The sequence below is a fragment of the Phyllostomus hastatus genome, unplaced genomic scaffold, assembly GCF_019186645.2.
Source record: "Phyllostomus hastatus isolate PE091 unplaced genomic scaffold, TTU_PhHast_1.1 phas_contig_152, whole genome shotgun sequence".
Lineage (NCBI taxonomy): Eukaryota > Metazoa > Chordata > Mammalia > Chiroptera > Phyllostomidae > Phyllostomus > Phyllostomus hastatus.
The window spans coordinates 5,516,588-5,543,717 of NW_025333622.1; the positions used below are offsets into that span (position 1 = coordinate 5,516,588).

At 36.5% G+C, this 27,130-nt stretch overlaps 1 protein-coding gene across 2 annotated transcripts in view; it reads right to left on the minus strand.

Annotated features, from left to right (window-relative positions):
• KITLG (KIT ligand) overlaps positions 1–27,130 on the minus strand; it is a 95,097-nt gene that overhangs the window by 14,828 nt on the left and 53,139 nt on the right. The window contains exons 4-6 of one of the 2 annotated variants that reach the window (XM_045830590.1): positions 10,804–10,974; positions 8,272–8,431; positions 7,477–7,560 (exon numbers count right to left, since the gene is read on the minus strand). In XM_045830590.1, coding sequence (XP_045686546.1) covers positions 7,477–7,560; positions 8,272–8,431; positions 10,804–10,974 — 415 coding nt within the window. The remainder of the gene's footprint in view (positions 1–7,476; positions 7,561–8,271; positions 8,432–10,803; positions 10,975–27,130) is intronic. The other variant, XM_045830591.1, reaches the window with a different exon arrangement.

The following is a 27,130-nucleotide window of genomic DNA, read 5'->3' on the forward strand; positions in this document are numbered from 1 at the left end:
ACTAATTTTATGATTCCTATGTTTCCAAAGAGGCTCTAATAATAGGGCACATGTCCACACTGAGGGGTCGTTCGTGGAGGGTGTGTGTGTAAGGGACTGGGGGCCCGGGTAGGGCAGTAGGGTCTTCCATTCACATGCCAATGAATCACTTCCTCAAGACTTGACTCACAGTTTTTCTGGCCCACCCCACATCCTGCAAGCCCATGGGAAATACAGTTTAGGCATCTCAAATGGGAGCTCAATGAGAATTCTCTCACCAAAACACACCTGCATTATAAAATAAGATTTGATATAACCAAAGTGTTACTATTATTACAATACAGTTACTTTAAGGGTTATGTGCATTAGTCTGGGATTTAACCATTTACAAAAGTGTTTTCTGTAAGAAAGTAGATTCAGAACTATAAGCAATTCCTACCATTTTAGGAATTTTAACTTTACTATCTACAAATAAACTGCTTGTGTTTATACTCCAGTCACATGTTTGAATTTTTCTTAACAGCCAACTGCTCTGGCTCACTTTCGATACCAGGAATGCTGGTGTGCAATTTTGACAGATTTGACCATGGACCCTCCTTGAGGAGTCCTAACCAATATCAACAGAGGGAACAAATGAGGCTATGAATATTTTGTCCCCCAGTACCATGGAAAATGAATGAGCTAGGACAGTGCTATGGAGAACTCCGTGACTAGAGGCCTGGGTGGGAATCAAGGCAGCCAAACATTCTGCTCTCCCTATTTTACCCAAAGGTCAAATCTTGAACTGCACCATTCAAGACAGAGACCACAGAAAAAAAAAAAAAAAAAAGCAGAAGGGGCTTACTAGAGAGTGAAGTATTCAGGGATCTCCCACTCAAAATTTTTCTTAGGTAAGACAAGCCCCTAAGGGAGATACTGCAAACAAAGGCTGCTGGAGAAACCTAACTAAGGAAAGCTCATCTTGCTCTGAATACTGTAACTTTTTAACAGCTTTGAAAGTTCCACCCCTGACTGTGGCCCCAGGCAAAGTCCTGGAAACTGACTAGCGTCCAGCAGGAGAGGCCTGATAAACACTGGGAAGGGTACAATGGGACCAAGGGAACTGAGCTTTGCCTCCTATCAAGGTCAAGGTTTCCTCAATTATTTCTTCTATTAATTCAAGTGGTTCAATAATGATATTGCCATACCTCTTGCAGGGAGGCAAAAAAAAAAAAAGTTATCAGAAAAGGCTTGCTTGCACCTCTAGGGCCTGACTCCCAACACTTGCTGCTAATGCTATCTACCAAGGATCAATGAGATTTGAATCCGCTGCCTCCAGGCCCAAGTGAAGGGTATTCAGGGCCAAAGCCCAAGCAGTAATAAAGCTTTTCTTTTCTGTAAAGACTGCCCAAAGAAACCCTGTAGAGTAAGGGAGCTCATCTGGATAGGATTTGAGTAATCCTAAATTCCAGAGGATGGGTTGTTAACATATTAATTTTATATCAGAATGACAAAAACTTTCCACTGTCAAAAATTCGTGGGAACTGACTTGTTCTGTTTGACTACTAATGCCCAACATCTGTACAAATACAGGACACAAAAGCTGTGCTACAAATTTGCTGAACTCTTTTTTAGAGTGAGTCTGTTTTCAAGTATCGCGCTGTGAACATGGATGTCTCGGTGCTTAGGAAACAAGCTACTTGGTGCCGCTTCTTAACTCAGATCCAAAGGTCACCACGGGCTTGTCATTCATTGACCCACAGCCTCAGTGCATCCAACTGTTCTAATAACTGATGATGAACACATATTACACATTGGGCATGGCTCCGGGTTCATGTGTGCTGATGTTTGAAACTCACAGAAACCCCATGAAGGTGGTATCATCCTCCATTTGACTGAGATCAAGCAACTGACCCAAGGCCAAACAGCCAGGCATGGGCTGGGAGACAGCACCAAGGCAATCTGACTCAAGACTATGTTTCTAGAAGATGTATAATGTAATGCCAAAGTAAGGATTTCCTTCTATATCATTTGAACACTCTGCAAGGATCTCAAAATAAGCATTTTTAAAACATCTTTAGCTTGGTACAAAACATGTTACTGTTACTTTGAAAATACAACTCCCTTTGGGTAACTCGGATTCCCTTGTACAAGCTACAAAGAGGACACACATTTTTAGACTCCTTCAAAGGGCCCAGTCTTCTGGTGAGCACAGCCACTTTTTGGTTGTTATCCCTGAAAACTAGCATGCTTTCTTCATGTATCCCTGACCCTATTCCCAAAATAGTCACTTACGTGCATCTATTATTATACATACTATAATAAAAAGTTGATCCTTGAATGCAGGGGTTAGGGGCACCAACCTGCCCCTTCCTACATGCAGTTGAAAATCCATGTATAACTTTCAACTCCCTCAAAACTTAACTGTCCTTGGTATCTGATGGGTATTGGTGTGGGGGTGGGGGTGGGAGGAATTGGTTACAGTACCCCTGTGGATATAAAAGTCCCCAATGTAAGTGTCATAGATCATTTCATACAGTTTAGCCTTCATACCCATGAACTCCCAATTGCAGATCAAAAATGGTCCATACAAGTATTTATTGAAAAGAAACCCATATATATATACATGTGGATCTGTATAGTTCAAACCTATATTGTCCAAGGGCCAACTGTGTATTACATTTACATTATATACAGTATAAATATAACAAAATCCTGAGTATTTTATTTATGTCTGATTCCTCTTATGAGAACACAAGCTCCACAGGAGCTGGTCCTGTGCTTTGGTATCTATGCGCCATGTTCGTGAGCGATACCACCTGGTCAAAAGCTGCTTATTGTGCAAGACCCATACTTTTTACAAAAGGAAGAAAGAAAACAAAGCAAAACAAACAGAAACAGAAGATTGGTCGTTCATTTTGTGATTTGAAAAGTACCTTCAGATTCAGAGGCACAGACTGAGTAGATGTTTTGCATTCAATTTGTCTTTCAAAGTAAGTGGAAAAGAAGTTTGCCTCCAATCATGATAGTAAAGGCTCAGCAGATGAGCCTTTCTAACCTAGATAATTATTATACTAGCCAAATTATCTGAGGCAGCTGTTTTCAGACACATTAGCCCACTGGCAGCACCAGAGTAAAATTCCTGAGAGAGAGGAAACACTCACGGTGAGTGAGGCCCATGACTGCCCTGGTGTTCTGGCTGGGAGGCACCCTCAGAGGCATGGAAGATAGAACCCAACTAGGGCTCAGTATTCTGACACAGGAAATCAGACTGAAGTTCAGGGTGGCTGACATGGCTGGAGTTTGTGGAAAGATACCGAGCAGAGAAGGAGCCTCAAAAATCTCCAGAAGAGTCTCATTAAGCCACTCGTCAAATAATAGGCTCTACGTGTGGTGCGCTGGGTGAAGCTTCACAAAACCTGGCACTAAATGAAACAATGCCTGGGCAGCTAAGACTTTATCAGTGCTTGTAATAGTCATTCAGAGATGAAGAAGTTCTGACAGCAAGAATGGAGAGATTTTCTGACTACTTAGTGACTTAACAGGCAGGTGTTGTATACAGAATGGATATTCGGTACAAAGGGATGATTCACTTCCTGGTGGGATAGAGCAGGACAGTGAGAGATTTTATAATGCTACTCAGAACACAGCACAATTTAAAGCCTATGAATTGTTTATTTCTGGAATTTTCCATTTAATATATTCAGACCACATTTGACTGTGGGTAACTTGAAACCACAGAAAGCATACACCACAGGTACTGGGGAACTGCTGTAGTTGAATTACCCACTGGAACAAAACTCAAGTCTCTAAAGGAGCGCAACACAATCCAGAGGCACAGTAACGTAGTATCCACCAGTCTGGCATGTGTTTTAAAATTACAAGCCATCTAAAGGGGAATGTGACTCGTACTTAGGGAGGAAAAAAAATATCAATCAATAGAAAACAACCCTGAGATAACCTGCATGTGGAAATTAGGGAAAAGAACTTTAAAGCAGCTATTATAAGGGCCATAAAAGAAAATATCATTGTAATGAATATATGGAAGGAAATCTCAGCAGGAAAATATAAAACATAATCAAATGGAAATTCTATAACACAAAGTATAAACTTAGAAATGAAAAATTATATTGGATCCAAACCCACAGAATATAAAATACCAAGAAGTGAACCCTGCGTAAACTACGGATTTTGGGTGCTAATAATGTGTCCATAAAGATTCGTCATTTGTAATGAATGAACTGCTCTGGCTGGGATATTGATAATGGCTGTCTATGCATGTATGGGGGCCAGGGGTGTATGAAAAATCTCTGTACCTTCCCCTCAATTTTACTGTGAGCCTTAAACTGCTCTAAAAAGTGAATTCTAAATTTATTGAGCAAAAGGAAAAAGGGGCTTGTGGACATGGACAACAGCGTGGTGATTTCTGGGGGAGAGGGTATAAGGGGACTAAATGGTAATGGAAAAATACAATAAAGTTTAAATAAAAAATTTAAAATGGCAACAAAATGTACTGGATGAAAAAAATAGCAGATTTTTGATGGCAGAAGAGTCAGGGAACTTGAAAAAAGATAAGCAGAAATTATTCATTTTGAAGAATAAAGAGAAGAGAGGTTGAAAAAAGAACCTGAACAAGATCTGCATGATCTGTGAGACAATATTAAACTGCCCCTTATATGTGATCTGTGTCTCAGAAAGAGAGGTGAAAGAATAAAAAATAAAAAGAAAAAGTTACGCCAAAAATTTCCCCAAATTTGGGACAAATTAACTTACGCAACCAAGAAACTTGACAAACAACAAGAAAGATAAATACAGAGAACACACACCTTGGCTTAAACTGCTAAACAGAAGAAATTTTTGAAAAAAGTCAGAGGAAAAAATGGCTTAGCACGTAAAAGGAAAAAATAATACAGATGTTGGTGGCCTTGTGAGTAACAACAGATACAGAAAAACAGAGTAACATCTTTAAAGGACTGAACTAAAAAAAATCTGTTAACCTAGAATTTCATGTCTAGTAAATAATACTTGTAATACTAAAGACAAAAATACATATTTCAATTAAAAGAAACAAACTGCAGCCAGCAGATGTACACTAATGAGAAATGGCAAAGGAAGTTCTTCAGCCTGAAAGGAGTTAACACTGGATGAAAACTTGGATTTCTAAGAGGGAATGGAGAGTACAGGAAATAATAACTACGTGGGTAAATATAAAAGATGATGATGGTTCAAATCATAAATTTAATACTGCGTTGTAGAGTTTATGACTATATGTATATATACACATATCAATCAACACAGCACAAAATATGGTTGTGGGTAAGTGGCATTATCCTGTTTCAAGGTTCTTACATATTTTTTAAGTGCCATGGTATTAACTCTAAGTAGGATATTACAAGTTAAGATGTCTGTTGTAATTCCTAAAACAACCGCAAGATAATGCCAAGATATGCTGCTGAAAATCCAACTGAGTAATCAAAATAGAACACGCACATGCAGAGGTGCGCGCACGCACACACACACACACACACGCACACACACACACACACTTTGACCCAAAAGATGGCTGGAAAGGAGGAAGGGAGAATCAATAAACAAATGGGGCAAACAGGGAACAAGTTACAAAATGGTAAACCCATACCCAACTCTACCAATAATCATATTAAATATAAATGAATGAAATGCTCTAATTAAAAATCAGAAAAACTAGATAAAATAACAAGGCCCACCTATATCCTGTGTATCAGAGATATGCTTTAAAAAAGAGAAGTGGCCAAATCCACAATGTAAAGATTTTTAATTTCCCTCTCTCAGTAACTGATAAAAAATTCAACAAAACATTTAATAAGGATATAGAAGACCTGAAGGACACCAGCAACCACTCTAAATTTGAGAATGCTCCACCTGGTATCTGAACAATACACATAAAATAAGTGTCAAATTTCAAAAGATTATAATGTATATTCTCCAAATAATAGAGTTAATTTACAAAGCAGTAACAATAAAACATCTAGGGAAAACACATTTTCAGACTTCAAACTACCCATGAATCAAAGCAGAAATCACAAGGAGAATTTTAAAATATTAAAAAAAAATAATAGTGAAAACACAACATATCAAAATGTGTGGGATGTAATAAATGGTAATGGAAAAAATAAAATAAAAATAAATTTAAATGTGCAGGATGCAGCTAAAGCTGCTCACAAGGAAATTTATACATTTAAGTTGCTCATATTAGAGAAGAAGAATGATTTAAAAATCAGTGATCTGATTTCTCCACCTTGAGACCTTAAGAGGCTAGAATAAATTGAGCACATTAAGCCACAGCAGAATGAAAGAAGTAATAAAGATCAGAAATCAATGAAATATAAACAAATAGAATTTAAGAAGTAAAAGTTGCTTCTTTGAAAAAAATTAATAAAATCCATAATTAGCAAAAAAGGCCTTAATTCACTAGTACACATATAGTTCCTTTACAAAACTTTTCAGATTTGAAGTATTGTATAATTCAAAATTTTAGATTTTAGAACATTCTGTTTTGCATATATTGTATATTATATAATGTCCTCAGTAAGGTCAGGGTAGCAACCTGCAATCACATATATTGATATTTTTATAAATAAATGTATAAATATTCACTTTTAGAAGGATAGAGCTATAAAAAGCCTCATCTCAATTCAGGTCAGGTTTTGCTGGCAAAAATTGAAATGAATGGGATATTAGGGATTCTTTTTAAAAATTTCTACAATGCAGAATTGCTACTATGGATTTATAATAAATCGATCACTTCTTTTTATAGATAGGTCTTTATGTCCCTAACGATACGACAATGTCCTATTACTCAGTCTTCAGGGATGACTTCCTTAGCTTAAGATCACAAAATGAACTTTTTCCTCTTACAGCTTTCATGAGCCTGGAGGGTCAGAATATTTAGTAAATCCAATGACCTTTGCCTAGATTTGAAAAGAGGACATTAGACTTGCAGAAAATTGGGCTCTTGGCCAAAGACGACAGCAATTTCAGGGAAGAAGCAAACTCTCTTCCAACATATAATTTTATAATCAAATAACATAATCATTCAACTTCCAAACACACAATAGTACATAGTGAAATATAAATATATATATATATAACTAAAAGTATCCTTGGAATTCCATACACCTAGCATTTGTACTTTCCATTTTAAAATTCCATTTTTGTTAGGCAAATTGTACATGGGATGTATGTTAAGTCAACAATGAAAAAAGCTTAAATCATATTTCCAGAAGTAATTTCATGTCTTCTTTAAAATAATCTTAGCTAAAAATTTATCAGCCCAATTCTCTAATAATTATCTCAAACTGTAGGGAAACACGCTTCTACAAACCTCACATTTGGTTCTCCAGAAGACCATAACAGGAAGAATGGTAATGGAACAGTATTAACAGTAGTAAGTGTAGAGATTTCCTTTAAAGCCCATGCAATACTCCTATCGATGCTAACTGGAGTCATGCATGCATTAAATCAGATGTATGTACTTACTATTACTGCTACTGCTGTCATTCCTAAGGGAGTTGGCTGCAACAGGGGGTAACATAAATGGTTTTGTGACACTGACTCTGGAATCTAAATAGAAAGCAATAATGTGTCAGTGTTGCATGGTGATTTCCAGAAATTACAGAGTCCCCAGAAGGCTGCGTGCAATACCAGAGCACTTATCAGGTCCACTTCCCAAGTCTAGATTATTCCAATCCTATTTATTTCATACTAGGTCTTACTGTTCTATTTTTAGTAAGAAATTCACCAGTCACCTTACAGAACAAAGATTCATTGCCTATACAGGCTAATAAATGTAAAAAATATGAATTGTTCATACTTGGTCATTTTAAAAAAAGGCAATGTCATTAAGATTTTGTATTATAGGGACCCTAGGGAAGGGGGTTAGGGAGACAGAGTCTCAATACAGTATAACTAGTGAAGATCAGAATTCACAACTCAAATGCTTTGGGAAAAGATTTTAGAAAGGGACATTAAGAAGATGGGAGGTAAAGAATAACATAATTGTACGTTATTGGCAAATATCACATAAGAAAAATATGAGTGACTATTTGTTTACTGTTGACTCACACACGATTGTTTAATTTGAAAATTATGAGTAGCTCTTTGACTAGGAAAACAAATCTACAACCATTAATTGATAATTTGCTTTTTTATTGGATATAATACATACATCTTTCTCTAATTACATATATTTGACTCAGAGGTAGGTTCTTAAGTATACATATGAGATTCAAGTTTGATTTTTACATTTAAATTAGAAATGCTTAGATGTCTTACCTTCTGCAGGACTTAATGTAGAAGTAACCACACATTCACTAGTTTTAGGTGACACCATCTCCAAGTGCTTGAAGGCATCGATGGATCTATTAAAAATTCTGAAGAATTCTTCAGGAGTAAACAGCTTGGGTTCTAAGCTCTTAGATGATTTTTTTACATTCTAGAAGAAGAAAAAACAGAATTATATTTTTCAGGGTCTACAGAGAAGACTGTTTTGACATACATTATCACTGGTACAGCGGGACAGCAATCTCACTCAGTTCAGTCTGAGGCTCAACCCCAGCTAAAAGGAACAGTATGGGCAGCAGGGATGAGTAAGGTGAATTCAACACCATAACAATGAAATAATCCTAACAACAAATTACAGGCACTGCTCTTTAAAGATGCTCATTATAATCATTATTCCATACTTAAAAAAATAAACCTCTAATACACATCCTCCAAATAGCCAAAAATTAAAAAGTCTGTTGATGCTAAATATTGGCAAGAATATGGATGGGGCTAAGGGGACTCTTATACATGGATGGAATGATGTAAATTGGCACATTTGATACTATCCAGTAAAGTTGGACATGTGCCCCTCTTATGACCCAGAAACTCCACACCTAGGTAAACAGTCTAGTGAAGCTTTTGGATTTATGCACCATGAGACAAATACAACAGTTCTTACCAGCAGTGTATATAAATGTCTGTATCAATCAATAGGAGAGTGGTTTAATCAATAGTGGTATGTTGAATCAACGGAATACTATATAAGCAGTGAAAAATTAACCACAGCTATATGCATCAAAGTGCATAAATCTTATCAACATAATGCTGAGTGAAAGAAGTCACAAAAGAATAAACAGTATGATTAATTTTTAAAGTCCCCAAAGGCATTATTTCAAAGCTATATTTCAGGAATTGATAAATGCTTGATTATCTATAAAGAAAGTCTGGCAATAATAAGAGTTAACACTTGATTAACAAACAAGCAAGCAAAATATAACCAGATACATTGAAATAAAGAACAAACTGATAGTAACCAAAGGATAATGGGGGAAAAGGGGGAAGGGTTGTCAGGAACATGTATAAAGGACACATGGACAAAGCCAAAGCGGGGTAGGATCAAGGGTGGGAGGTGGGGATGGGTGGGGTGGAGGAGAGTGGTGGTGGGGGGAAATGGAGATAACTGTACTTGAACAACAATAAAAAAAGAGTTAACACTTAAATAGCACTTACTATGTATCTCTTTAAGTGCTTCATATGTATTTACTCAATATCCAAAACAACTGAGAAATAACACCTGGTATGAATCTGCTGGGTTTCAGCCAAAGTGTCATGACCACTAAATGCAAGTTCTTTGGGGTTCAGAATGCTCTTCCTGGCATCCCCATTCACTGAACACTTACTTTATCTTTCCAGGTCCAAAGCATAATATTTCCTTCCTGACACTTCATCTGATAGACACTACTTTTTGTGACCTCTGCTTCTTATCAGTGCCATCAGCACCCTATTTATACTGAGATGATATAAAAAGACATGTTAACTCTAAGATGTCATTGAGTGTAAAATACAATCTGACTCAGAAAGTGGAAGTGAATAAATATGGTGATTAGCGTATTGGCCTGATAAGAATTCTGAGATCGGAGAACACAAGTGAGACCAATGTTGGGTCTTAAATGGCAACTGGAATTTTGATGAGGAGGAAGTATTTGAGTGTTATAGCACAGAATCATTATTTAAAACTTGGTTTAAACTTCTGAAGGGCCTGTAGACTAAACCTTGGCTTGTGAACTCTCTGCCGAAGCAAGTTTCCCAAAACCTATCCTATTATAGAAACAATGTTATAAAGTCATCATAATAAAAATATCTATTAACATTTCTTTTGCCAGACACAAGGCTAAAGCACTATCACAAATCATCTAATGTCAACTCTATGAGATGGATCATTATCCCATTTTAGGCATAAAGAACATGAGCCCAGAGGGGTGAAGTTCACCAGGCTAATCAGTGACAGCATCAGGGTTTGAATTCCAACACCTTGTTCTGTACCTAATCTCCAGTGGTATACTGCCTCTTCAATATGCTTAGAAGCCAAATCATTGTCATGCCCACATTCTGAAGTTGGTAACAACTAGTCATAAAATGACTTGGAGATACTAAAATATGCTTCTTTGTTACGACATAATTACTGTGGATAAGAGGTCAAGTTTAACTGTTCATTATACACAATTTTTAAGGTAAATAAACACTCATAACCTAGTAGGAAAGTTATGAGAATTTCATTCACATATGAAATAAAGTTAGGGCTATTTTTATATTATCATGTAAATCAATTTTTACATTAAATGGCAACTTTGAAGTCAATGTACATTTCAACATTGTGGCATAACTACAAACATCTATCTCTATGCTCATCTTTCAAAATATTTTAAAATTACAAATCTATACATTAAAAATCACACAAATAAAGATGCCCATCTACTACCACAATCCATATAGATTTTAGAGAAGAGTAGTAAAAAACGATCCCAGTGAATATCAGATTACCTCAAATGGGTGTCCTTCCATGCACTCCACAAGGTCATCCACTATTTTCACAAGTTTGTCTATGATAGAATAGTTACTCAAGCCTTCAGAAATATTTGAAAACTTGTCCAGAAGATCAGTCAAGCTGACTGACAGTTGTTCGACCATTTCACTTATCCAACAATGACTAGGCTGCAAGAAATTAAAAGAAAGGATGATAAAGCATTCTTTTTTATTATTTTTTCTTACTGAGGTCATTTTTCCATTGCTTTTTAGACAGAGAGGAAGAGAGAGAGAGACAGAGAAAGAGAGAGAGAAACATCATTGTGAAAGAGAAACATCAATTAGTTGCCTCTCATATGCATCAGGACCAGGGATTGGGGATCAAACATGCAACCTAGGTAAGTGCCTGGACCAGGAATCAACCCTCAACCTCTCTGTTATGGAACAAAACTCCAACCACCTGAGCCACACCGGCCAGGGGAAAGCATGCATTTTAAATGCAGTAAACTCCGAGCATACTTCAAAGATGTCAACGTTGCAGTCATCGACTGCAGACAAAGGATTTCCTTATATCAGAAAAGGTCAGTTCTTCTGTTCTGTTTAACTCAGATCTAACATCTGTTTCAAAATTTACAAATGCACATAGATTAGAGGAAAATATTGCTGGTTAAGATTTTGCTCTTTCCTGGAAGTAAATTAAGATGAGACAGAGCCAACTCTTACCCTTGACAAAGTTCAGATATTAATGGAATTTAATGCCATGGAAAAATATTCATTCTGTTTTCAGTGTGTTCTATGCTTTAGGCACAGAAGAACTTAAAAAAAGTATCATGAGAGACAGTCCTAGCACTCAAGGAACTTTTAGTCTTTTGGTAAATTGGAATATTAAATGATAATAGCTGATTTTTCTAAAGTGTTTGAGAGACTTCAAACCCTCTTCCTAGATACATTTATGTGGGTGTTAAAACAAAAAGAAAAAAGAAAAACAGCTAGGCAGAAATGCAGTCTAAGAAGAAGTACTTGTGCCTTAGTGGAAGGACTAATTACATAATTTTGGGGGCCAGGGCAAAATTTAATGTATTTATTGTTCAAAAACTTGTTCAAATAATTATTAAAAATTTCAAGATGGTGACAGAATAACATTAAACAGAACACAGAGCCCTACCCACTGGTCAGAAGCTCACTCAAGCCTTACGGTCAGGTATAATTTGGTTCAATTCAGCTGAGAGACTCCAGGTAAGCTACCTAAATTCTCTCAACCTCAATTTGCCTATTTATAGAATGGGAATAATGGGAGAAGGTAGTTGTGAGGTGATAATGTATATAATTTGAATATAGCTTTCATGAGGGCAGAATTTTTATAAAATCTTGTTTCCCATGGTGTCCCTAGGGCCTACAACAGTGCCTGGTATATGGAAGTTGCTCAAAAAGTATTTGCTGAACTGATGTATGAGTAAATAAAAAAATAAATGAGAAAAAATACAACAGGGTGCCACAAATTTGGTAAAGGACCAGATGGTACATATTTTAGGCTTTGCACGCCAAGAGGCAAAAATCAAGGCTGTTATGCAGGTAGGTTTACACAATAGAAAACATTTTTCCACCATGAAACATTTATCACAAAAGTAAAAATTTAATAACTGACTATGATTTCTTTTGCATAATAACTGAATTTAATTTCTTTTAAAATTCAGATGTACCAAAAAGAAGAAAGGAATTCTTTATTTTGGGTCAACATTTGGCTTAGTTGGGGTTCAAAGTCAGCAGTCTCTATCATTGTTTAGACTACAGATGTTCTTCTATAATAACCACTATGAAAACCAGTCTCAGCCACCCAGCCATACACGATCAAGCAGCAGACTGGATCTGGCCTATGGGGTATAGCTGCTGACCCCTCCTATAAATGGATGTAGATCAATAAAGGCTTAGATTATTAGGGAAAATTTCTTAGTATATTAAAAATATTTTTAAAATATTAAAAATATTTTATAGTATATTTTAATATTTTAAAACATTTAATATATTTTAATATTTTAAAAAATTAATATGATACTTAAAATTAATAATTGGCCATGAATTCATGTACTTCATGTATTTTAAGATTATCTTTTCTGTAAATAGAGTCTCTGATTTCTTTTTTAAACTCTGCTGAAATATTACAGTGAGAAAAATAAGACACTTATTAGAGATAGCTAAAATTGAGTTGGCTAATTAAAATCCTAGATAATTTAATATACCTTCTACTGTACTGGAAGCATAAAGAGCAACTAATGCCATGTAAAATGAATCAAACCACTGCACTTTATTTTTCTACTTACCTGCAAAGTATCTCTTTGGAAGGAAAGTCAAGTAATTTGTTTATTCTAAATTACACAAGGGGGCCATTTTAGAGTCATTTAACAGAACAGTTTTAATTAATATAATAGAGCCAAAAAAGAAACTGGCTTATCTACAGATAGGTAAGCTCCAATACCTGGAAGCATTAAATGTCGTTCTAAACTTTTATGATTGGGATTGGGTGTTTGGGTTGGAGGTGAAGGGATTGAGCAAAAAATAGAAAAAAAAGATTAAAAACTCATGGACAAGGTCAACAGAGTCTTGATTGCTGGGGCAGGGTGGGCAGTGGAGGAGGGTGTATGGCAGGGACTAAAGGGCAATGGAAGGAGACTTGACCTGGGGCGGTGAACATATACTGCAGTGTACAGATGATGTGTGGTAGAATCGGTCACCTGAAACCTGTATGATTTTGTTAATCAGTGTCACCCCAATAGACTCAAGAAAAAGGAAAAAAAACAAAGCAAAAACAAAAGAACAAAGGCATCTCTTTTGACTGTCCCAACTCAGTCTGATTGCAGTCAGTCTACAAAGCCTGGTAATTCTACCCCTTCAATGTCTCTCTGATCTGTGCCTTATTCTTCCTGTTTTAGGGCTAGATCACAACCCCCTTTCCTTCCTCACTCCCATTGCAAAACAAAAAACAATTAAGTAAAAACAAAACCCCTCAAACATTCAGGATTGTTGGCTCTGGCTTCATTTAAGTAGAATAAACAAACACTTACTGTGAATTAATTCAATTAGGCTGGTTCATTCAACTCATCAACCAATTTCTTAATGCTATGTGTTTCCAAAATAAGTTTAGAATGGATCATTTGTTTCATTAAATCAATGCTTATTTCAAGCACCTGCAAGTTCATATTTATATCATTTACAAGTCTCTTTCCAAGCTTGTCTTTCCTTTGGGACTGAATTGCTCTGCAAGTTTCTCTCCATTTAGGCTGTAACAATTGCTTTTATATAGTCAGTCCTATCAGCCAGGGGCGGGTTTCCTAGAATATGGAATATAGCACACACATACTACAAATACAGTTTGAATAGTATTTACATGGTAGAACATACTTTATCAATTAGTTCAGTCCTTTGAACTGTGCAACTTTTTCTGTGGCAAGCAGAATCCACATATGAATCTCTTCAAACCTTTTTCCTGCTCCACCTTCTGAATATGCTTGTCTGTCCTTCTCTTGGACTTACTGACATATATGAACCAAAATTAAATTCCCTTGTTTTGAAATCAAAATGAGGGAAGACTCCCAAACTCTTTTTATGAAACCAGCATCATCCTAACCCAAAAACCGGATAAAGACACAACAAAGAAAAAAAGTTTCAAGCCAATATCGCTGATGAACATAGATGCTAAAATCCTCAACAAAATATTGGCAAATCAATAAATGTAATACTTCACATAAACAAAAGCAAAAACAAAAATCACATGATCGTATCAATAGATGCAGAAAAAGCATGTGATAAGGTACAGCACCAGTTTATGATAAAAACACTCAGCAAAGTGGGAATAGAGAGAGCATTCCTCAACATAATAAAGGCCATGTATGAGAGACCTACTGTCAACATCATACTCCATGGGCAGAAACTAAAACCTTTTCCACTAAGATCAGGAATAAGACAAGGTTGTCCACTTTCACCACTTCTATTCAACATAGTATTGGAAGTTTTAGCCACAGGGACCAGACAAGAAAAGGGAATAAAAGGAATCCAAAGTGGAAAGGAGGAAACAAAACTGTCATTGTTTGCAGATGACATGATAGTGTACATGGAAAATCCTGTAGACCACCCAAAAACTGCTCGACCTAATAAATGAATTTGGCAACAGTGGGATACAAAGTCAATATCCAGAAATCAAAGGCATTTTTGTATGCCAATAATGAAACAACAGAAGCAGAAATCAAGAAAAAAATCCCATTTGATATGGCAAAAAGAAAAATAAAACACCTAGGAATAAACCTAACCAAGGAGGTAAAAGACCTGTACTCAGAAAACTACACAACACTGAAGAAAGAAATCAAGGAAGACACAAACTAATGGAAACATATACCATGTTCATAGATTGGAGAATTAACATCATCAAAATGTCCATACTACCCAAAGCAATTTACAGATTCAATGCAATACCTATTAAAGTACCAATGGCATATTTCACAGACATAGAACAAACACTTCAAAAATTTATATGGAACCATAAATGACTCCAAATAGCTGCTGCAATTTTGAGAAAGAAGAGCAAAGTAAGAGGGATCACAATACCTGACACCAAACTGTATTACAAGGCCACTGTAATCAAAACAGCCTGCTACTGGCATAAAAACAGGCACATGAACCAATGGAAAAGAACAGAGAGCCCAGAAATAAACCCAAGTCTCTATGGTCAATTAATATTCGGCAAAGGGGGCAGCAACATTAAATTGAGTAACAATAGCCTCTTCAACAAATGGTATTGGGAGAGCTGGACTGCTACGTGCAAAAAAATAAATGAAACTCGAGCACCAACTTACACCATACACAAAAACAAATTCAAAGTGGATAAAAGATTTAAATATAAGCTGTGACACCATTTGAGGTCCTGGAGGAGAACATAGGCAGGAAAATCTCAAATATTTCATGCAGCAACATTTTCACTGATATGTCCCCTAGAGCAAGGGACATAAAGGAAAGAATAAACAAATGGGATCTCATCAAAATAAAACGCTTCTACATGGCTAAAGAAAACAGTATTAAAATAAAAAAGAGAACCAACCGTATGGGAAAACATTTGCCAATGATACCTCAGACAAGGGTTTAATATCCAAAATATATTAAGAACTTACATGACTCTACTCTAAGACAAGCAACCCAATTAAAAAATGGGCAGAGGACTTGAACAGACACTTCTCCAAGGAGGACATACAGAGGATCCAGAGACATATGAAAAGATGCTCAGTATCGCTAGCCATCAGAGAGATGCAAATTAAAACCACAATGAGATACCACTTCACACCAGTCACAATGACCATCATAAACAAAGCAACAAACAACAAGTATTGGAGAGGTTGTGGAGAAAAGGGAACCCTAGTGCATTGTTGGTGGGATTGCAGACTGGTACAACCACTATGGAAAACAATATGGGATTTCCTCAGAAAACTAAAAATGGATCTGCCTTTTGACCCATCAATTCCACTGCTAGAATTATATCCTAAGAACCCTGAAACACCAATCCAAAAGAACCTATGTACCCTAATGTTCATAGTAGTACATCTTACAGTAGCCAAGTGTTGGAAGCAACATTGGTGCCCATCAGTAAACGAGTGGATCAAAAAAACTATGGTACATTTACACAACAGAATTCTATGCAGCAGAAGAAGGAACTCCTACCCCTTGCAACAACGTGAATAGAACCGGAAAGCATTATGTTAAGGGAAATACACCAGGCAGTGAAAGACAAATACCACATGATCTCACCTTTAACAGGAACCAAATTAACAAAACAAAGAAACAAGCAAAAAATAACCAAAGACACTGAAATTGAGAACAGGCTGCCAGTGACCAGAGAGAAGAGGAGAGGGAATTTCAGGGGAAGGGAGGAAGGGTTTGAAGAAACTAGTATAAAGGACACATGAACAATAACAAGGGTGGGGTAGAGATGGGAGGGAGGGTGGAGGGAGGTGGAAGGGGTAGGAAGGGCCTGGGATGGGGGTAAAGGGAAGAAAACTGTACTTGAACAACAATGAAAATAAAATAAAAATAAATAAATAAATAAATATGTGCTAAGTGAAAAAACAAAAAACCTTGTGTCTAAAACAAAACAAAACAAAAAATCTCTTATTTTGAATTGAACCAAGATACTCCTTTTGTTACTGTGGTCTTTGCCCTAAATGAACAGGTTCCTTTTTTTTCTTGTGGTTAAAATAAAAAAAAAATTTGTTTATATGTTATCTTATTTTCAAACTGGGGAATATCGGTGCCCACTTAAGCTTCTGTTTATTTTTAGCAGAACTGCATGTTTTCATGCTATATTCAAGTTCTTATTTAGCTGTCACTGCATCCTCACTGCCACCGTCCCCCCTCACTTTCAGATACCTAAGCAACAGTGCAAGCAGTCAACTTTTTCTAGTAAAGTTTCAACCATAAAACTGCAGTTTCTTACAGTTAAATAATGGAATTCCTATGATCTAACCCTACCCCGATATCTGTCCTTTTAAAGTAATGAACAATTCCTTGATTGCTGTTAAGATATGAACTTCTGGACTACATTGCTGAAAAATATATTTCTAAAACTCTTGTATTTCATTTATTATTCCTTCTTGCGATAATTTCCTTGGAAAAGAGTGTATAATAAATGCAAAACTGTATCTTTTCATTAATTTATTTAAATATACTAGCTTTTTAAGACTCTTGGATTTATTCATGATAAAACTGAGGTAAACAAATAATATTGAATATCAGCCAGTTTTGACCTGTCTGCCTGCAAGAGAGGTAACCAGTTTTGACTAGAATGTCAAGCAGTCCTGTATTTTCTTTTTAATTAAATATAGTAAATCATTTGCAAAGAGAACAAAACACGGTGAACTAAATATTTCATTTCTGAGATGACAGGAGGTCTTTCTGTTTTTCAGCCCTTCCAAGATTGTGATTAGAAAATGGAGATTAAAGGTTATTTAGTTCACAAATGTAAACTTTCTTTGCCTTAATAACAGGCATTATGGTCACTATTACTTATATTTCAGAGACCATTTTATACTTAAATAGTTCTGTATAAATAGGAATTCACACTAAAAGAATGTAAGATATAAATAACGTTCTAGTAGAGAAATGTGAAGGATTAGGAAAGTTCATAAAGCCACACAGGATGTCAAAGCAGTAATGGAAAGAGTACGGTTCAAATTCCTGAAATGCATATACTTTATTTTATTCACCCACATACATAAAAAAAGAAATGTAGTCCTTGCTTTGAAAAGGAAACTTTGTCTGGATTTTCCTTAACTCCATAGTCTCAATTACTTACCTTCTTTCTTCGTAGCTTCTGTTTTATATTTTCTGGATTAATTACAACAGTTCTAGCCAAGACTACCAAGACAACATAGCCTTGATATTCCCATGTATTTGCAGCATGTGTCATTCTAGAATGCTGACTGAATCAATGATACAAATCAATATATCTGACCTGCTAACATGCCCCTACAACTGAAGATTTGGTTAAAAACTCTGAACTTTCTAAGGGATTTTAAAGTACCATGAACACCAAATTTATTATTTAACTAAATGATTTTTTTAAATATATAAAACTACTATAATTAAAAGCATTCTAAGCATAACTAGACATATGACTGCTTCCAGAGTCCAACAATGAAAATATGGATGCACATTCTAAAATTACACATAAGGTTAGAATAGATAATATATGAATTTCATAAGATATGTGGTCTTTCATAAGTTCTGCAGTCTCAGAACTAGTACATTTAAGACCCAGGTTGAAATAAATAGCATGCTTTGAAAACATTGGGGGGACTTGCTAATTCTGGCATGCTTTCTTCTTTCCATCTTTCTGCTTCATTCAAGAAATTGTTCTGGTTTTTTAGTTGAAAGAATTTGACATATTATTCTACCAGGCTTAGATGCAGGGGACAGTCTCTAAGAGCAGTCACCATAAGCTTTATGGAAATAGAAGCTGAAAGTGGACAAGACATATTAACAGTAAGTCCTCAACACTGTCAGTAGGTTTGGAAACTTGGAGCAAAATGACATACAATGAAACCAATTTTACTATAGGCTAATTGATTTACATCACACACACACGCACACACACACACACACACGGATTAATTTGAGAGAGGAAGAAATAGAAACATCAATTTGTTGTTTCACTTTTTTATGCATTCAGTGGTTCATCCCTATATTTGCCCTGACCAGGGTCAGCCCCACCACCTTAGGGCATTGGGATGATGCTCTAACCGACTGAGCTACCTAGCCAAGGCTACATTTATATTTAACAAAAACAAAGATCCTATGGCATCCTGTCAACATTATAATAACAAAATGACATTGAATAAAATGACCTTATTCAAGTACCTGCTCTACAACATTTCCTCATGGATGCACCTGGCACTACTTTCCATGTGGTAGCTATTCCTAGAGATACCTGTGTGCTTCCTTAGTGGGCCTAAGGAAGTGTACACCATGAGAGAGTTCTCTACCAAGGATGGAGGTAAAATATCAATTAGAGATACTGGATATTAGAGATACTGGAGAAAAGTCCTGGCTCATAAACTGTGAGGCCTCTGGGAAATACCATAATGAGTATTTACCCAATCTTCCAATCCAACTAATCTAATACCAGCATTACTGCCCAGTTTGAGTGTTTTTGTTTTCTTTAATATGTGTCAAATCTCAGTCTTGCCAGATTTAGAAGTATGAATGCCCAGGGCACAAAGCATTCCCTTTCTTTCCTCTTATGCTTTCAATGTTTACCTCGTAGCTGAGCAACCAAAAGAATCTAGAGCCATACCACCAGAACCACAGCAATTGAGATCTGGAAGGAAACTGAAGACCACATGGTCCAGTCACTCCAATATCATAAATGAGAAAACCAAGGCCTAGAGCAATGATGTGGTTTGCCCAAGGTTATACAACAAATTTAAGCAGAAATATGAGAAACCAAGACTCCAGAGTACTAGCCTAGTTCTTTCATTAGTGGATACAGTCAATGCACAAAAAATTATTTTTTCTGCTGGATCCATTGTGGCTCTTGTGGTCACATATCTGGAGCAAGGGCACTGGTACTTAGGCTCAATTAAGAGATTTCTGGTTAATGGAATGGCTCATTCTGTCCCATTTCAATGAATCCAGAGTCAAGCTGATGAAAGTAAATTTCCCTGAGCAGTTGTCACAACCAAAGAGCAAATGTCAATTGCCATGAGTACACTCTCTTTCCTTTCCTTTTGGTTTTTACACTTAGGGCTAGAAGCTCACAATCCCTTGCCACTCTCAAACATGCCACAGGCAGGCAAATTTCAAACAGTCCTAAAAAGCACTTTGCAAAATATTGTGTGCTCCCATTACTAGTGTAGGGTCTCTAAAATCTTAATCCCCTTTTGGATGAGCCAGGTTTTGTCCTGATTTATTTTAGTCCTTTCCCTAAACAATGAATTTGGGTCTTCAGTGTTCACTTTAGGCACTCTAACTTTGCATTTTCTTGTTGGAATTAAAGTGATGTAGAAACCTCAATTTGATTAAGATGGTAATCAGCCCAAACACTATAAATATGTGTTTTTCCCTGGAGAGGTCTATAAATGGCCCCTGAGCCAGACACAAAATAGCACAGTGAGGAAGGAACAGCATGGGGAGGGGAGGGCAGCGAAGCTGATCCAGAAGCTCAGTTTCCAGTCCCAGCTCTGCTAACGCACTTTGTGATTTTAGACAAGTCACTGAATCTGCTTAGGGCTTAAATTTGTCCATCTGTGAAATAAAGGGGTCTGTGCAATCTGTGCCAGCTAAAATGGGGGCCATTACTTGAAATGTGACTAGTATAAACTACCTAAATTTTAAGTTTTCTTAGCTTTAATTTGTTTAAATTTAAAAATCAGTACTTGATTTGGTGACTGGAAAACTTTTGAGTATGTTTGGAAAAGCTAGGTATATAAATCTATATTTTCATGAAATTCTAAAAATGGGAGGAAATATTTCTGATGAAAATTTAGTCTCCGAACTAGAATGTGCTGTAGAAGTGAAATACACAGCAGATTTTGAATAATATAAAACAATGTAAAATATTCCATTAATAATTTTATATATTGAAAGGTAAAATGATAATATTTTGGATACTTTAGACTACATAAAATTTATTATACTTAATTTTACCTGTTCCTTGTCACATTTTTTAAATATAGCTACTAGACAATTTAAGATTGCATATATGGCTTCTATTATATTTCTTATCATACAGTAATGGTATAGATATTATGAAAAGTGCCTTAGTATAATCACTTATTTATTAAGATGGACCCTGTAGTTTAAATACGCATAAGAACCATTTAAAAATACTATTTAACATCATATTTTATTCATTTAACATTTTATACTTACTCCTTTTTTTAAAATAAATACTTATTATATGAGGGGTAGAAGTAGATAATTATAGTGTCTACTTAGCTGACTTCTGTTTCTATAGTAAGTACTCCAAATCAGAGGGGTCAATCCTCAGGATCTGAATTTACAATTAGTGAACTTACTCTGTGGTCACAGCTAATTGGACCACGGTGGACCCCTGAGCTAGATGCACCAATCAGAAAGTCCCTCCCTAAAACTAATAGTGGTGGTAAGAAATACCAATCAGGTTCTCTGCAGGGTGGAAACTGTAACATAAAAATTGGGGAGTGCTGGGGAAGTAACAATCTACCAGTGACTGGAACAGAGGAGATTAATTCTGCACAGACAGAGCAGAATGAGGCAGAGGTGCAGAAGTGGGGAAAGGAAAATACAGTGGCTTTTCAGTCTTAGATGGAGTCCCTTCATGAAGCTTGGCTGCATCTTTGCCCTTGACTGGAATACGTCAGTATTCTTATATAGTGGGGCTTTTTGTTGTCATTAAACCTGAGTTCATTACTGTTAGTGAGAGAACCAAAGGATTCTCAACAGAAAAGATGGGCTCTTTCAAGATTTGGAAAATAGCATCTAACTGATATGTAGTTTTTGAGTGTCTATGACCGGTATGAATGGTGAGGAAGTACAAAGAACTAAAAGATTTAATCCCTAATCTTTAGATAAATAAAATACAGTAAAAAGAGAAAATATAACAAAATAATAATGACAACACCTGACACTTACTGTATGTATACTATACCTCAGAATTTTCATATCTTAATGCTTTGTCACAATAATACTTTGAGAAAAATACATAACAAATGTAATTTTTAAATAATTGTATAAGCAATAGATGATGAGACATCCAAAATGATTAGTTTCAGGACAAGTTCTATAGAAATTTAAAAATAATAAGCTAAAAAGTAAGGCACACAGAGCAGAAAGCATGCCGGTATTATTGAGCAGTGCCAAGCAGAGCACAGAGTAGGTGTGATGTCAATCTTTACTGGCCAAATGATACAGGAAAGGGAGCGTGGTCTGAATAATAGGAAATGACAGTGCGAGAAAGAGTGATCTTAAGCTGACCTTGGAGGAAATGACCATTAAGATGCTTTTGGCCCCAGGATATTTCACGATTCTATGGGTAGAATATGGATGAGGAGACAACAAGGAGAAGGCATCCCTGGTGTAGGGAAATCACACTAAACAGTTTTGGAGTTAAGAATAAGCATGGTGACTTTAGAGGGCTGGGACTTATCTGGCTGGGGTGGCATGTTTGTGCTGAGGAACAATGGGTATTAAGATGAGGTGGTTAGGGTGGCATAAGGTTGTGGAGAGTCATGAGCACCAGATTTAGAAATCTGACTTTCAGCCTTCAGCCACTGGGAACAATGAAAAAGTTCTCAAATATGGAAATGATGCAATAATAAGTAGTGTGACAGAAGGCTCAAGGAAACCACAGTTCCTCAAAATTGCATAAGACAACTCTTACATCTAAGATCTTTTACAAAATGAATACCTATCTTAAAGCAGAAGATAATATATTGAGGTTCAGATATTATGTAATGGTGCAGCTATTATGAGGCATTCAACTCATCTCACCCTACTAATCTTGCAGATGCTATTCAGGTCAAATTTGTACCTCAGGGAAATTACAAGTGATCACATGTTGGAGAACTTTCCTCCTTTCTTCTGTCTTTACTTTTTTCTGGCAGATATTCATTAAGGGCCAATCATCCATTAGGCGGTGAGGATATAAGAGAGCAAAAACATACAATTCATACCGTCATGAAGTTTACAAGGGGATGATTTTATCAATTAAGTAAATCCACTAGTAAGTGAAAAACTGCTACTCTGAGGAATGCTAGGCAACTAGGAGGATTTAGTTTCATTCAAGGAGGAGAGGGAAGGTTTCCATACAGAAGTGCAATTGACATGGAAAAAGTCATGAGTTACCCAAATGGGAGGCCAGTCCCACATTCCAGGTATAGAGGAAGCTGTGGGCAGAGGAACCGTGGCAGCAGGAACATGTGTAGATGAGGGACTGAGCAGGTTATGGAAAGGTGCCAGGTCAAACAGCTGTTGGAATCCTTGTTTAAGGAGCTCCTTTTCCTGTTTCCCAAGAACAATGAGCAGCCATTCAAAGTATATGAAGAAAAGGAGAAACAATGATCAGTTGGAGGTTTTTTAAAAAATCTCTTGTCTATTCAAAAAATTGAAACCTCCAATGATGAATTCTAGAATGGCTAGGGAGATGGGAAGGGCCCAAAAGCAGCAGGGTCAGGTAAAAGAAGGTGAGAGTAGTTGAGAAGTGAAATCATGCATACCTGAGGAAAGGTGTTGCACAGGGAAAGTGGCTGGGAGACATATGGTTAGGGTAACATTACATATTGCCAGTGACTTGTTTAACTCTGCTTAATTTAACTTAAGTAAAACTTATTTAATTAAAATTGATGTGACAGTGAAGACTGGTTCAGGTAAGAATCATCAATAGATGCTAAATCTAGGGGAGGAATTTTGATGAGGAACTGTACATGGTCTGTAAGTATCTCCCCAAAGATTGCTTATTAGTCGCTAATGAGTAAACGCACCGAAACAGCAGAATACTTTAACCAGGTGATCAAAACAAACAGCACCAGAAGGTGGAGAGGGTCATTTGTGTGCCTCAAGATGTGATAACTTGATTACATATCATCACTTAGGACTCCTAGAGGTTTGGAAGGCATAATCCAACTATAACCATTCAGAAACACTGGATATTTCAAAGAGAAACATTGTATTTAAAAGAGAAGGCTGTATTACTAAAAAAATTCACTCTTAAATACAAAGAAAAGCTCAGGGACTCTTAAAGGAGACTAAGGAGAAATGATATATTAGTTCCTGTGAACTTAGCAGGCTTAGAACAGCACAAATTTATTATTTTACACACATAGTCCTCAAGGTCAGGAGTCCAAAATAGGTCTTAGTAGGTACAAATCAAGGTGTTTGACAGGGCTGTATTTCTTGTAGAGGCTCTACAAGAGAAACCCTTCCCTTGCATTTTTCCAGCTCTGAGGGGTCATCTGCATTCCTCGGCTCATGGCCCCTTCTGTTTTCAAAGCCAACAGTGTAATATCTTCAAATAACACTCTGGCTCTGACACTCCTGTCTCCCTCTTATAATGATTCAAATGATTAGACTGGGTCCCCCTGGACAATCCAGGATACTGTCCCCATTTAGAAATCCTTAACTTAATTATATCTGCAAAGTCCCTTTTGCCTTGTCAGGTAATATATTCACAGCAGGAGACATGTTTGGGGAGCCATTATTTGGCCTATCACACTTGAAATAAAAATGCAAATCACTATCCTAGATTGGTTCTCATACTAGAAGAAAATAAATGTCAACAAAGCTGAAAAAATTGAAATACAACCAGTAGATTGAAGTATTGCAGTTATTCCTAAACTTTTTGAAGCTGACAACTGCACTGTGGTTATGTAAGAGAAAATAATTTACTTAGGAAATACATATTGAAGTACTTAGGGGTAAACAGATATAATGAATACAACTTACTCAACAGCTTTAGAAAATAATAAAACACACATGTGTGCAAAGAAAGCAAGCATTTAGGAAAACAAACAAGGCAAAGTGTTAAAAATAGATGAATTGGGATTACAGAATATATAGGTATTCTTTGAATTGTCTTATAAACTTTTCTGTAAATTTGAAATTATTTTCAAATAAAAACTTAAAAGAAAACTGATAAGTATGGAATTTACTTTAATAAAAACTGATCAATAATTTTTACTCAAGTACCGCAAGCAACTCATAGTGCATGTCATTTTATGGACTTAAAAGGACTGAAGACACATATTCAGCAAATTAATTAGAGTTCTTTCTACAGTAACATTACTAGCATGTGTAAATGGAAAGGCTCAGAAGTGTTTAAGACTTTTAAGGTTAGGGACTGAAAGGAAATCTTAAGTCTGGCAATATTACAGCTTTAGGAAAGTTTAAAATAGAATTAGTAATTATCCTTAGATTTAAATATCAATTGGTTGATCACACCCTGCTATTTGTGAGAGTGAATCTGCTAGGTAATTTTCCAGGAATGCCCTTAGGAAAGTAAGGTCTCTTTTTCAGGTGTATTTATCTGATTTTTAAGACAAAACCAAAAAATATATAGTGTACTCTATTTTAGAGCTTTCTCCTGCCCAGTGCCTCATGCAGAATTTTATTGCTTTGACCGAGAGAATTTTTCTAGTACAAATTTTGATTCCCACTCTACCCTTTAATGTTTGAAGACAGAAGAGAAGGCAGCAGGCACTCTGACCACTGCCAAATCATTAGGGGCCTGTCCACTGGGAAATTCCTCCAGTCTTGGCAGAAACCACTGTTTTAAAATGAAGGTAAAAGAAAGCTTAAGACCCATTTCTGCCCAAAGACCTATGTGTGGGCTTATTTTCCTTGTCAATTGTGGTGGCCAAGAACAGAGTTATTCCAGTTATGCCAGGATGGTGTGCCAAGATCAAATAATACAGGACTTTTCTCAATTAAACAAGAAGAAAACATGTGGCATTGAGTTAGATTTACTTTTACAAATTTGGCTCTTGCTATTACTAGCCAATACCAAAATCTGTGATTTAGCACAATCTATGATTATACTGGTACAGAGTACTCTACTTTGATATTTTCAATTTAACTCGTTTTTCAAAGAGTTGCATGATTTCTTTGAGTGAGTTTGGCAAGCAGAAGCCTAAAGTCTTTCTCCAGTCCAGAGCAGGGTGCATCCTTTTTAAGACAGAATAGGGAATATATAAGTTGTTCCCAACTCAAAAAGAAATACAATTTTTTTTAAGAAACACAAGATAAACAACTATCTTTTAAAAGTGTATTTATATTTTAAAGAGATTAAAGAGAAGGGATGAGAGGGAGAAAGACAGGGAGAGAAACATCAATGTAAGAGAAATATCAATTGGTTGCCTCTCATATGCACCCTGACTGGGGAGTGAAGCTGCAATCCAGGCATGTGCCCTGTCTGGGAATCAAAGAGGTGACCCCTTGCTTTGCAGAGCAATGCCCAACCAACTGAGTCACACTGGTCAGGGCAAACAATTATCTTTTACTGAGCTTATTCATGGAGCTTAAAGAAGGAAAAAAAAAACCAAGACTACATCCATCCTGTGTACATGCCTTAAATAGAATATGCCAAAACACAAGGACCATTCTGTCCTTCATGCTAACCTGAACTCTGACAAACAAGACCAGGGTGCACCTGTGGGGAGAAGATAACAACGACCATTCATCAGCACCCCAGAGCCACAGAAAGTCGTACCAAAATGGAAGAGCCTGCCCCCACCCTCTCACCCCAATAAAAAGCCTGAACACAAACATGTAGGCATGACTCTTTGGTTCTGATCCCCAGAGTTTCCACCTTCCACAGAACTGAAATAAATCTTACTTTTGTTATCAGCATCCCTGATCTAAATTGTTTTATTTCAAGAGAAAAGCACCCACAGGTGTTCCAGTTGAGTTCAGTAAGATTTGGCAACCTAGATGGGACTACAGTTTGCTACAGGTAAGTGGGTCTGAGGAACTGAAGATGGAGACCAGGGTCCTGGGGTTGGGATGGACCTAGGAGTCACAAAGAGATTTCTCTTCAGGTCCTTCCAAGATTCTGGTTGACACTTTCTCCTGATCCCCCAGTACCCTTTTGCCCATTTAAAATTTATTTCTTATTTTTAATCAGGAAGTTCTCTCTTATCCTCTCTTTTGGCTTCTGATTATTCTTGTGGTGTGTGGGATGATGCTCCAAACAATGGAGCTACCCAGCCTATTCTGATTATTCTTTAGATGAAATTTATAATTTTAGACCATTAGAAAATGTGCAATTGTGTCCTACTTTCAGGTTGGAATTACATCAATCACTGTTAACTTTTGTTCTTATTTTGGTGGCCACCAT